Genomic DNA, 13,677 nt, shown 5'->3' with positions numbered 1-13,677 from the left:
TATGATTTTCAATGTGAAACTTTTTATATAGCGAAATAACAACAAAACATGTGTCTTGTGAAAATTTGGTTAATTTTTGAATTTGTTATCTATATATTAAATTATTTTTGGCACATATTGAATATCATTATATTTAGTTTTAAGTTGATCTTTAAACGCATGAAATAATAGGGTTTTTTGCATGAAATCATGAACCATAATTTGTTGTTTTATTTTGGCAAATTATTTAGTTGGTAGTCACTAAATTTTTTATACATACCTCATCAAAACGATTTTGTTGATATAAATTCAATTCGACTTTAGAAACACATGAAATAATAGGTTTTCTTGCATAAAATCATGAAACTTGAAATTAAAATTATGTGAATTTGAGTTTGGAACAGTTATACATGAAATAATATATTTTTTACATTATGTTAATTTCAGTATCATTGCTTTTGGAACTCAGTTAAAATAAATATTTGCCGAGTGCCACCTGGTCCGGCACTCGGCAAAGAAATGAATCAAATTTTTTAAAAACCCTTTGCCGAGTGCCGCGATCTGGCACTCGACATAGGCGTAGTTTGCCGACCTCGGCAAAGAAATGAATCAAATTTTTTAAAAACCCTTTGCCGAGTGCCGCGAACTGGCACTCGACATAGGCGTAGTTTGCCGAGGGTCGCCGATCTGCCACTCGGCATAGCCATAGTTTGCCGAGTGCCGGATCCAGGCACACGGCAAATAACGGGGATAACCCCCCGGCGCCCGACTCTTAACACATTTATTCAACCGCGCGCCCCGGCCCACCGCGCTCCCGCTCACGCCCCCGACCCGCCGCGCCGCCTCGGCCACGCCACGACGCCGCCGCCATCGCCTCCACGTGGCCGGACCACCGCCGTCCTGCGCGCCGCCCCGGGCCCCTCGCTGGCCGCAGCCGGGCCTCCCACCGCCGCCGCCCCGCTTGCCGCCCGCGGCCCCACGCCGCCCGCTCGCCGCGCACCCACGGCCCCGTGCACCATGCCGCGGCCGGCCGCGGCCGTGCCGCCGCTGTCCGGGCCCCGCGTGCCGCCCGCAGCCATCGCCGGCTTCGCCCCGGGCCCCGCACCTCTCCAACGCCGCACGCGGCCGGCGCCGCCACCGCCTCGGCTCCGCCCCGCCGCCCCCAACCCACGCCAAAGTAATTAATTTGTGTTTTTTGTTAATTTATTTAGTTTATTTAGTTTATTGTTTATTAGTTTAATTAGTTTATTTATAATATTATTTATATGTTTAGTTAGTTTCTAAATATTTAGTTAGTTTTGAATTCTGATTTAAATATTTATTTAGTTTTAAAGTCTGATGTAGTATAGTTTCGATGTTTTTTAGTATATTTAGGAAATCATGTTCATAGATCGCGTAAACTAGTTAGGCGTCTCCCGTTCGGAAGAGATACGAGTGGAGATTTGCAGTTTTTTCTGCATATCTTTAATCGTATCTGTTTCGAATTGTCCACGCTTCTTTGGACAGCCCGAGGATGCGTAGATGGGGTCAGGTTCTATGGTCAGCTCCGATCCGAGTCAGAGTTTCGGCATCACCTCCATGTTGTTCTCGGGATACACAATCTCCCTTTCGGGACGTGTATCTAGAGAACAGCGGGGAGGTGCTGCCGAAATTCTATCTCGGATAGGATTGGATCATGAAAGCTGACCGCATGTACGCATGGTCGGGTGGGATTAGGACCTATCCTTACCTACTAGACTAAGCCGAGTTTTGATAGTAGTCGCTGACATCTTGGAAGATGGATGACCGTAAGTGGATGTACACCGGCCGGGTAACTCGAGCTAGCATGACCAATGAATGGATTGGGAAGACTAACGAGTTCTTGGAAGGGGCATGGGCGCAAGCCGAAGGGTCGAGGTTCATGTGGTGTCCCTGCAAGAGTTGTGGAAACCAGAAACAGAAGACAAAGAAGGTCATGGGAGAACATCTTGTCAATTATGGATTTACGCCAGACTATACCCGGTGGACCTTTCACGGTGAAGCCCATCGTATGAGAGACGAGGTCGTGAGGCATCGCATCAATGAATGTGATGTTGCTAGTGGGATTGGAGACATGTTAGAAGACTATGAAGAGGCACATTTCGGTGAAGGACCGCAGGAGGAGGAGCCAGAGGAAAGCACAAAGGCGTTTTACGAGATGTTGGTGGCGGCACAGAAACCTCTTCACGGCCAAACAAAGGTTTCTCAGCTGGACGACATTGGACGCCTTATGGCCTTAAAGTCCCAGTTTGGCCTGAGCCGAGACGCCTTTGACAGTATGTTGACCGTTTTTGGGAGCATGCTTCCGGAAGATCACATTCTACCCAAGACAATGTATCAGGCGACGAAAATCCTTAGTGCACTGAAGATGCCATATGAGCAGATACATTCTTGTCCTAATGGGTGCATCTTATTTAGGAAAGAGCACGAGGCTGAAACTTACTGTCCAAAATGCAAAGCCTCAAGATTCCTGGAGGTGGATGCTGGTGACGGTCAGCCTAATAGGCAGCTCACGATTCCTGTGAAAATCATACGTTACCTTCCGTTCATTCAGAGGATCCAAAGACTCTATATGACCGAGGAAACCGCGAAACAGATGACATGGCACAAAAAAGGTGTTCGATACAACCCAGATAAGATGGCGCATCCCTCCGACGGTGAGTCATGGACTCATTTTGATGAGATTCATCATGAGAAAGCTAAAGAAGCTCATAATGTACGTGTTGCGCTGGCAACCGATGGGTTCAATCCTTATGGTATGATGGCCGCATCATATTCATGTTGGCCCGTGTTCGTTATTCCCTTGAATCTCCCCCCTGGCGTTCTCTTTCAACGACAAACCATATTTGTGTCATTGATTATTCCTGAGCACCCTGGAAATAAAATGAGTGTTTACATGGAGCCTCTAATCGATGAGTTGATCAAAGCATGGGAGGAGGGGGTGTGGACGTACGACCGAGCGACAAAGGCAAACTTCAGAATGTATGTGTGGTACCACTACTCTCTGCATGACCTCCCAGCGTATGGCATTTTCTGCGGATGGTGTACTCATGGAAAGTTCCCATGCCCAACATGCAAGGCAACTCTGCAGTTCATTTGGTTGAGAAAGGGGGGCAATTATTCGTCGTTTGACAAACATCGACAATTCCTTCCTGCTAACCATCCATTTAGAAGACACATTTTCCTTCCTGCTAACCATCCATTTAGAAGACACATTAAGAACTTCACGAAAGGTGTCGTAGTTACACAATCTGCACCGCAGATGCTGACGGGTGCCGTGCTTCATGCTCAGATAGATGCTCTCCAGGTCAATGATGCAGGTGGTTTTGTGGGATATGGCGAAGAACATTCCAGGACTCAGGTCTCTGGCTTGTGGAGGCTTCCCTATATTAATGATCTCCTCCTTCCACATAATATTGATGCCATGCACACTAAAAAGAATTGGGGCGAGGCTCTTTTTGGAACTGTCATAGACATTCCTGATAAGACGAAGGACAACATCAAGGCTCGAGTGGATCTGGCAACGTTGTGCGATAGACCAAGATATGAAATGAAGACTCCGAGACCAGGGAGACAATGGAGGAAGACTCCGGCGGATTTCGTCCTAACGAGGCCCCAAAAAAAGGAAGCACTAGAGTGGATCCAAAAGTTACAATTTCTAGATGGGTATGCAGCGAATCTGAGGAGGGGAGTTAATTTGACTACGATGCGAATCAACGGGCTGAAGAGTCATGACTACCACATATGGATTGAGCGGATTCTTCCTGTGATGGTTCGAGGCTATCTCCCTGATAATATATGGCGAGTGTTGGCAGAGTTGAGCAATTTCTTCCGCCAGCTGTGTGCTAAGGAGTTATCTCGGGTCGTCATTTTGGACATGGAAAAAGTGGCCCTTGTGTTGCTATGTAAGCTGGAGAAGATCTTTCCACCCGCCTTCTTCAATCCGATGCAGCATTTGCTTCTACATCTTCCGTACGAGGCACGGATGGGGGGGGCTGTGCAGTACCATTGGTGCTATCCAATTGAGAGATGTCAGAAGGTCCTTCGAACGAAATGCAAAAATAAATGTAAAATTGAAGCTTCTATTGCAGAGTCATATATTTTGGAGGAGGTGTCAAACTTAACAACCAAATACTATGGTGACAATCTTCCCAGCGTGCATAATCCACCCCCTCGTTACAATGCTGCCGATAATGAATCGAGTCTCAGCATCTTCCGAGGATAACTTGGAAGTGCAAGTGACGCGAGGTACAAGACCTTGATCCATGAAGAGTGGCGCCGTATCATGCTATATGTGTTGACCAACCTTTCCGAGGTGGAGCCGTATATTATGTAAGTACTCAACATTGTGCTCAATTCACGAGTTTCCATTTCACAAGTTTTCACTACTTAGCATCCAATCCCCTTTGTCATTTTTTATACAGGGAATTTCAACAACTATTTTGGCGTCGCTCAAGGGCTCCAACCCCGATGGAAATGGAGAGTCTTCTTAAAAATGGCGCGGGAAATTCACAACCCGATTTCATTTATTGGTTTCAACAAAAGGTAGTCTTGAATTCATAGTTCTATTCCATTTCGTTGTTCTCGAACTATATGACAAACTATCCTGCATACGCTTGCAGGGCCAAACTAATTCATCCATGAGTGCCGAGTTGAGACAGGTTGCCGATGGTTTTAGCTACAGGGTCAAGTCGTTTAACGTTTATGACGTGAATGGATATCGCTTCCACACAATGACATACGAGCAGAGTCGACCCAATCGAAAAACCACTAATACCGGCGTTTTTACGCCAGGTCAAGACGGAGTCGAGTATTACGGAAGAGTTGAAAAAATATACGAACTCAAGTTTCATGGTTCTGTACCGCTCACTCCAGTCATTTTCAAATGCCATTGGTTTGATCCAACATTAACAAGACATACCCCTAGTGTTGGTCTAGTCGAAATTCGACAGGATTCAACATTACAAGGTGAAGATGTGTACATTGTGGCTCAACAAGCCATACAAGTTTATTATCTCTCATACCCGTGCCAAACCGACCACCATCTTCGGGGTTGGGATGTTGTGTATAAAGTATCGCCACACGGCAAACTACCTCTCCCAAACAACGAATATTACAACAATGATAGAGTTTTTTCAAGAAGAGGGGCTACAAGGGAGTTTTGAGATAGACTTATCCGACGAGATTGGAATGGAAGTCGACAATGAAAGGGAAGTTGACGAGGAAGGTGGAGATGAGGTTCAAAATATTCAAGACTTACAATTACGAGAGCGACTACATTTAGGCAGAGACAGTGAAGACGACATTCCTCCTTCGGATTCTGCTGGTTATGTTGACATAGCTGATAGTGATGATGAGGATTACGATCCAGCTAATCCCGATTATGATGACTACTTCTAAAACATGTAGGACTTGCAATATTTAATATGTATTATGCTAATTTGTAGTTATATTTTTTTTATTTTCATTTATTTGCAAGTATTGTTTATCCTGACTAATGCGTTCACTCCTTTTGATTTCAGGTAACTAAACAAAGATGCCAGGCGGTCACAAGATGACTTGGCTGAGCTCCTTGTACAGAGGCAGTGGTGGAGGAGGCGGTAGTGGGTACGACGCACCCGAGGGGTCCGGGAGCTGTAGTGTTCGCAAAGGTGGTGGAGGAGGGGGAGGAAAAGGGAGACGGAGTGGGAGGGGTGGAGGAGGAGGTAGTGGGAGTGGTGGAGGAGGTAAGGTGAGGAGGGGGAGGAGGGAGAGGACCCCTTCTCCAATAGAGGACGAGGAGAAGGAGGAGGAGGAGGAGGAGAGAGGGTGGAAGACCAGGGCACCGAGGAGGAGGAGGAGCACGTGGAGGGGGACGAGGAGGAGGACAAGGAAGAGGCCGAGGAGGGGGCGGCAGGAGATGAGTGGGTGGTGTGGTTGCGTGGACCGTCACAACTCCCGCGATGTCCGATACCTCTAGCGAGACGCCCGATGATTCGGCCACTAGAGCCTAAGTAAGTATGTTAGTACTTATTTATTATGCATTACATATATTTTAAATTGCAATACTAACTAAAATTTTACCTTAAACACTCTTGCAGGGGGTGGCTTTTTGTGCAGCCTGGTGAGCACAAACGGAAGCCCAATGGTATCTTGGGTCTTTTGTGCCGGCTGCACTTCCCCGGGCTCGTGATGCATGCCGGGGTGCTGGAGCCGGCATACACGTGGGACCACTACATGGCCAGCCCGGACGCTACTGATCGTAAAGGAAGAAACTTTACCACCAAAGCGAGGCGGGTGGTCGGGGAGTTGTGGGTAAGTCATCCTCGCACTAAATTGTTAGAAATATCACATTATGTTTCAATTTTTGGAATAATGATTGCAATTATCTTGTGGGTATATATGCAGGATTTCTACAGGTGCGAGGAAGGCTATGAGGCCCGGCGAACGAGCGGGCTCACCAGGCTTGCTACAAGCTGGTTAAGGACATGCACTACGAGGCGCGTGTCCAGGCCGTCATTGTGTACTGCGCCGAGTTCGAGAAGAGGAGTGTCAAGAAACCAGCCGCAAGGGACATTTTTCTCACGCGAGACCAGTACTTAAGGGTAAATAAATGCCATATCTACTCATTTATTTTGTATTTGATATTACAATATGTCATGCACTTCATTACATTTAGGTGCCTCCGAACTGGGGCGCAAACAAGGCCGAGTGCTGGTCTATGATGGTGGACAAGTGGATCAGCGAGGATTGGGCCCGCCAGCACGCCTTATGCCAGGAGCGCCGCTTGATGATGCCGGGTCCGGCACATCATCAAGGGAGCCTTAGCCTCGGCGAGTACAAGAATACTTGGGTAAGTTCACTAATTTCTTCATTCTTTCTAAAGCTATATTTTTAATTCTTACTAATCATCTTGTTGACTTCTTGGCAGTAGGAGTCTCATCCAGGCCAGTCTTGTAACGACTTCACGGCGTACACCATGTCTCACATGGGCAGGGCGACGTCAGACGTGGCCTACAACCCAGCGGCTCCACCAGAGGCCTACACAAACCCAAGCATCCACGCGCGCATCAATGCATACACAGAGGTGGGAAGGGCGCTCCACGGGGAGACTTGTGATCCGACCACCGCGCCACTCTCCGGAGAAGCCATCATGAGGGCGGGACAAGGGAAGAATCACGAGCGGTACTTGATCGCCAACAACTTAGTCGACACGGCGAGTACGCCCAGTCTCTCGCAGCTTAGGGCAAGTACCACCGACTTGACCCCGCCCATACGCCCACGGCCTGAGACTTCAGTGGCCAGCGTGCACCAGAGACAGGTTAGTTTAGATTTAGTTGCCGTTCTATGATTAAAATGAAACTTTGCTTTGTATTGTAACATGGAGGTTTAAATCTTGTAGGCCGAGATGGAGGCTAAGTTTGAGGAGGAGAGGAAGTGCCGAATGGAGATCGAGGCCAAGCTGGAGCAGGAGCGGAAGCTGAGGGAGGAGCAGTCGGTTATGTTGCACAGCATGGTCACCTGGATGCAAGGACTTGGCGCGTCGATGAACTATGCGACGCCGCCTCCTCCCTTCGCCTTACTAGCTTAGCCTTACTTTCCTGCAGGACCTTCTGACACTCCCGTGAGTATGCTTTGTTTGTAGATATTAATTATTATATCTTTGTTATTCTTACCCAAATTATGTGTTTCTATTTGCAGAATCAGTCGTGGAACGCATCGAACGACCCTCCTCCGGACCAGAACTCGCCGGCGGCTCCGTGGCAATCTTGCCCCCCCCCACCAGACCGTGAGTGACACCTGCTCGTAGCTTGTACACTAGTGGACTTGGCGCGTCGATGGACTCTTAGTTTGTGGACATATTATATGTATTGGACTTTATATATGTGATGGACTCGTTCTATGTGATGTATTGTCTATCGGACTTGTGATATATGTGATGGACTCGTTATTTGTATCGATGTTATTCTCGTATTTGTCAATTATATATTTATTGTTATAACTGCCTGTAATGTCCCTGCATTTATATATATTGTTGTTGTATTTATATTGAAAAACAGAGAAAAAAGAAAAAAAATGTGTCAACTTTGCCGAATGCTTATGCAAAAACAATCGGCAAAGTGGCCTTCACATGTCAGCAGAACATCCACTTTGCCGAGTGCTAAAGTCCTAGCACTCGGCAAAGATTTGAAAGTTTGCCGAGTGCCAGGAACCAGCACTCGGCAAAGCGACCACATAGCGGGACCATGGGCGGCCGTTTTGCCGAGTGTCTGCCGTTAGGCACTCGGCAAAGATTTGAAAGTTTGCCGAGTGCTGGGTGGCACTCGGCAAAACGACCACGTGGCGGGACCTTGGGCGGCCCTTTTGCCGAGTGCCTGCCGTTAGGCACTCGGCAAAGATGCCGCCCAAGGTCACGCCACGTGGCTCCTATGCCGAGTGCCAAGGCTCTCGGCAAAGACTTTGCCGAGTGCCCGTAATCCGACACTCGACAAAGACCACTGTGCCGTGGGAGGCTTTGTCGAGTGGTGTTTGCCGAGTGAGGCAAACTGGCCTTTGCCGAGTGTAACCGGCACTCGGCAAAGCGGCTGAATCCGGTAGTGCTAGATCTTTTTAGAGATGCTCTAAGATAGTGTTTCATAAACGGAAACTTCGGGAATCATTTTTCCACTACAAATTGTGGAGGTTTCCCTTAAAAGAAAATTGCGGATGTTATTTTTGTCAACTGAGTGAGAATAATGAAATCAACATTCATAAATCGTACGATGATGGCCCTTTGGATTTTTAAGTTCCACACATTGGGGTTGGGGTGGGGAGGAGTAAGAAAAAAAGAGGGTAGAAAAGAAAAAAAAAAGAGGATGGAGGGGAAGATGAGACACCTTAAAACTCTGTCCACAAGACATGCGTGGTGTCACTGCATACCACAAAAAATAGCTTGAAAAATAATTGTAATTCATCAACACACACACATATATATATATATATATACTGCGGTTTGCGGCTGTGTTTTGATTCAATAACGACCAAAATGATCCTCGAACAAGGTATTCCTGCAATGCTTTGAAGAAACATATCTTATTGCAACAAGTATTACATTTAAAGTATGCACGGATTGCGACTAGTCACTCCTATTTCTTTGAACTTTTCCTTACATGCTGTGAACGTTTTCTGGTGCTAGATAGGAAATTTTCTCTTTCGGCACTGCTAGCGTCTGGACGTCCGATGGAGACCTCTCCCATCAGACTATCATTGCAACATCGAAATAGAGTTGCTGAAACATCAAGAAAATACGGCTGCAACATAAAAAAATCAAAGTTTGCAACATCAAAGAAATATGCACCGCGACTCATCAATTCATCGGGTGCGGGAGTAAAATTCCCACCGCAACATTAGAGCTCTGTTTCATACAACATCCATTTCAAATGCATACAACATCGAAATAAAGCTACCGCAACATCGCAAAATCACTGTTGCAACATCACGAAATAACAGCTGCAACATGCGTGAGGAGCCGTCTACCGAATTAGAGTTCTTCCTCTTCAAATCAGGCATCCTCCCTGGGAACATCAGCAATGGCTGCCGCAAGATCTGCTCCGCTGCCCACAGGGCCTACTTTGCCGCCGCTAGCCAGGGCTAGGCGAGCGCGGCCGCCACTGCTCCGCCGCCGGAAGCCGGGGCCAGATGAGCGCGGCGCTCCGCCATCCAGGCGTGCGCGGTCGGCTCCACCGCCGAGGGACCTTGCGCTGCCACCTGCTGGCCCTGCTTCTCCGCTGCCGCCAGCCGAGGGCCAGCGCGAGCGCAGGCGAGAACGTATGAGCGCGCAGGTCGCGAGCGGCGAGCAGGCAAACGGCGGTCGTGAGTGGCACAAGCGGCGAGCAATGCAAGCCAGCAAGCGAGCCAGATAATTTTTTTCTGGTGCAAGCGATTCGCTCTCTTCTGGTGCGGAGAGCGTCCGATTTTTTTTTCTCGTCGGACGTCCTACAGGAAGCATTCTCGTTTCTCTTTTCCTTCGAACCTACGATACTCAAACTTGTAAATCCACATTGCACAGTAACAAAAGCGAACAGTGCACATCTATCTATCTATTTCTAAAGAGCGGATCGTTTCTGCGGTACTTTGACTTTTGATCCGTCATATGTCCTTTCATATGGGTCTTAGTCTATTCCGTATGCGAATTGGACAAGTCCTCCGTCCACGACTCGATCACAAATTAACGCAGAACACCAATATATATTCGATACCTATATCAATTTTGTCCGTAGCAACGCACGGGCATAATTATCTAGTAATATATAAGCCATCGTGTCACACTTAGCTTCTCTGCTATAACACTATGATCTCTGTTGCGTCGACGTCAACTTTACCATTTTAGCTAGCTACTTGGCACGAGTTTCCTGTCCAAGCACGGATCGGATGCACCACAAGTTGTGACATTACATGTCGCATCCTGCAACTACTTTGCAGAACGGCCATAAAAGTGTGCGCAACAACAGCAGAGTGCAAGTGCGCGACCATCTGGTGATAAATAAGATGGGACACAACGCCGCCGTGCAGGCCCAAATGGCCGACGTAAAGCTCCTGGTGCCAGACGGCGGCGCCAAGCCACCACCGCCACTGGTCGACAAGACCCTGTGCGGCGCCTGCGACATCATCAAGCTCCTGCCGACCGGCACGGTCACAATCTTCCACGCCATGGCGCCGTCCTTCAGCAACCACGGCGCATGCGGGGTGGCCAGCCGGTACCTCACCCTCGCGCTCGTCGGCGCCTGCGCCGCCTCCTGCGTGCTGCTCTCCTTCACCGACAGCCTGGTCGGCCGTGACGGCAGGCTCTACTACGGCGTGGCCACGCCGCGGGGCTTCTACCCGTTCAACTTCGACGGCACGGGCGAGGAGAGGAGGCGCAAGTTCCGGAACATGCCCCGGATGAAGGTCAGGCCGCTGGACTACGTGCACGCGCTCGTCTCCTCGGTCCTGTTCATCGTCGTCGCGCTTGGCAACGCCAGCATACAGAGCTGCCTGTTCCCGGACGTTGGGCCGGACGTCAGGGGGGTGCTCATGAACCTGCCGGTGAGGCTAGGGTTCCTGGCTAGCATGGTATTCATGATCTTCCCGACGACCAGGAAGAGCATCGGGTACACCGACTTGATGCCTCACAAACAGGAAGACGAGGGGGAAAGGATTTGAAGCATTAATGCTCTAAGCTTATTACCGATTGCATGATGAAACATAACTAGTATTATGTATTAAGGATGGAAGCCATGATTGTTAGTAGTTTTTTTGAGAGAGAGCCCTGAGTACAAGTTGTAGTATCTGAACTCACAAATAGACACACATCACACACACTCACACCACACGCAACACCCCCTACAAGCAAGTTAAGACTTACTACAACCTATCCTCCGAAGATGTCTGCTTATGTACCGAAGCACGGTCGGAAGAGGGCCAGCAGAGAACCTGTGTGGGAATAAATCCCGGGCGACACCCAGGTTGTCCCCGACAGGGATCGAACCTGGGCGGGCACGCTCAACAACGGGAGGCGCTGCCATCGCGCTACGAGCGCATTCGCCATGATTGTTAGTAGTTAGTGTACATGCATCTATATATTCTCAATTTCGATGCATGTAGAAAGCTTACAATTTAATTTACATGGGTATCTCTATGTACTACCTCCGTTACCAAATACTATAATAAAATATATACCTGATATTGTATCTTGTCGCTGGTTAATTAGCCGCCAAGTCCACTGAGGGATACCCCCGAGGTGGTTAGTTTATAGGTAGGGTGTTGCCAAGATGAGAAACTCGATGGTGCAAGGAATATAAACTTTAGACAGGTTTGGGCTGCGATATACGTAATACCCTATGTTATATGTGTCGATTTGTATTGTCTTTGATGTATATTTTGAGGGAGTCTGTACCCGTCCTTATATAGTCTGGGGGATAGAGGACTTAGTATCTTGTGTTCATAATATATGGTGATATGGTTCTCTTACTATTGTTGACGGATAAGAAGTTATCATAACTTTTTTGTGCGTAGTTCAACGAGTCAAATATGCAAAGTCTACCCTTCTTCAACACGAGTGTTTTTTCTTGGTAAAATTTGCATACCAAAAAATAATCTTCTGGACCAAAATTATCTAAAGACGATGATGAACAATACATCAGCCATTTATTAGTTCTAAAGGCGATAAGTATAATAAGTCGTGACTTGCTTTAACTCACGCTGATGATGAAACAACTTGCTTTGTCTTCCATATCTTCTTCGTAGTTGCTGACCTTGCTGGTACAACCCCACTTTTTGCTCCACTGATTATTGCTTGCGCATCCATTGTAATCTTCTTTTTTGAGTGTGAGATAAGCCTGAGGGACACCACCTCGGTTGCAAACACTAGTTGTCTTGTTTATTGTTCTTCTCACCTCCTTCATCACTAGTAAGTACACTTCTGACTAGCTTATTATTAGCAACAATCGTTCTTTGCGATGAACCAATATTTGAATACATAGATCACGTCAAAAAAAAATATTTGAATACATAGAAAGATATTGATTGATATATGATTCCATATGCATCCTACTATAATCCAAAGGTGTATAATAGCAAGGATACGACCAAAACCATGGAGCAACCGGCTCACCAAGTGAATGTGGTGTAGTTACATAATTACCTTGATGTGGACAAGAATTTGGTTGCTCACGATGTCCCGACGATGGCTTGTATCCTTAGTTTTACTTGGTCGTCTCTTCTACTTTTGAGCGGCTCCTTTCTTTTTATACTTGGCTATGAGTTCTTCAAAACTCAGCCTCCCCTGCTTCTAGGATTTGGGACTTCTTGCAAAATTCAAGGGGGCACCGGTCAGACCATTTTCAAGACCAGTCTTTGTAGACCTGGTGCTGCTCTTTTGCTCTTGCCCTCCAAGCGTTGAATTTTTCAATGTAACTCTAGGGATCTTCTTCAAGGGAACTTTCTTGTCCTTTTCAAAGGCTCAAATCTTCTTTTACCAATGATTAATATCTTATCCTTTGTTTATTCGGTTTGATTCGGTCTAATTAATATTTTGGAATTCTGCAACTCAATAGCATGCACTAGGAAGGGGTTCTTATCAATTTACATCTGCAGAAGAACCAATCGACATTCATTAACAACCGATTGAATTTGTCTCCAAAACACATTGCAATCATCTGTTGCATGGGGTAATGAATTATGCCATTTGCAATAAGCATGCCACTTCAACTCATCAAGCACCGATATAGCATGAGACAATCTGATATTCACATTTTTTAGAAATTCATCATTTCTCTTGGCTACATCAAAAGTGAATTTGATTTTATATTGCCAATCCTGAGAAGTACAAGTACTAGGTTTATCAATAGAGGGACATACAAACTCAACAGTATAAACATCTTGCCTTCATCATCCTAATCATTTGAATCACAACCATGTGCATAAATAGGATGATTAGTCTTTTCATTGGACTTTTGTAAATTTCTAGCTTCTTTAGGTCGTCTTTCATTAGCCATAGCTTTTGGCAGAACTTGACTAACATCTAAAAATTATTATCCATCTAGCTTTTCTTTAAGAAAATCAAGTAAACTAGAAAAAGCTAGGTCAGCTAAATCTCTATCAAAAATTGTCAAATTGTAGCATCGGTTTCTAGTATCTCTAAATTATCTAATATACTCAGAAACATTTTCATGCAACTTCTAC

General features: G+C 46.6%; 1 protein-coding gene across 1 annotated transcript; it reads left to right on the top strand.

Moving 5' to 3' along the window:
* The first annotated feature begins 10,484 nt into the window (after positions 1-10,484).
* LOC120671377 (protein DMP2-like) lies at positions 10,485-11,687 on the top strand. The gene has a single exon (XM_039951676.1). It carries the CDS (start codon positions 10,504-10,506, stop codon positions 11,155-11,157), a length of 654 nt encoding a protein of 217 aa, XP_039807610.1. The 5' UTR covers positions 10,485-10,503; the 3' UTR covers positions 11,158-11,687.
* Positions 11,688-13,677: the final 1,990 nt, after the last annotated feature.

The sequence above is a fragment of the Panicum virgatum genome, chromosome 4N, assembly GCF_016808335.1.
Source record: "Panicum virgatum strain AP13 chromosome 4N, P.virgatum_v5, whole genome shotgun sequence".
In the NCBI taxonomy this organism is placed as follows: Eukaryota; Viridiplantae; Streptophyta; class Magnoliopsida; order Poales; family Poaceae; genus Panicum; species Panicum virgatum.
Note: the sequence above shows the minus strand (reverse complement) of the source record. Positions and strands in the feature narration are given on the sequence as shown.

What these genes read in the sequence shown, in the direction of transcription:
- LOC120671377 (XM_039951676.1), top strand. Translation starts at nt 10,504, where the DNA reads ATGGGACACAACGCCGCCGTGCAGGCCCAAATGGCCGACGTAAAGCTC.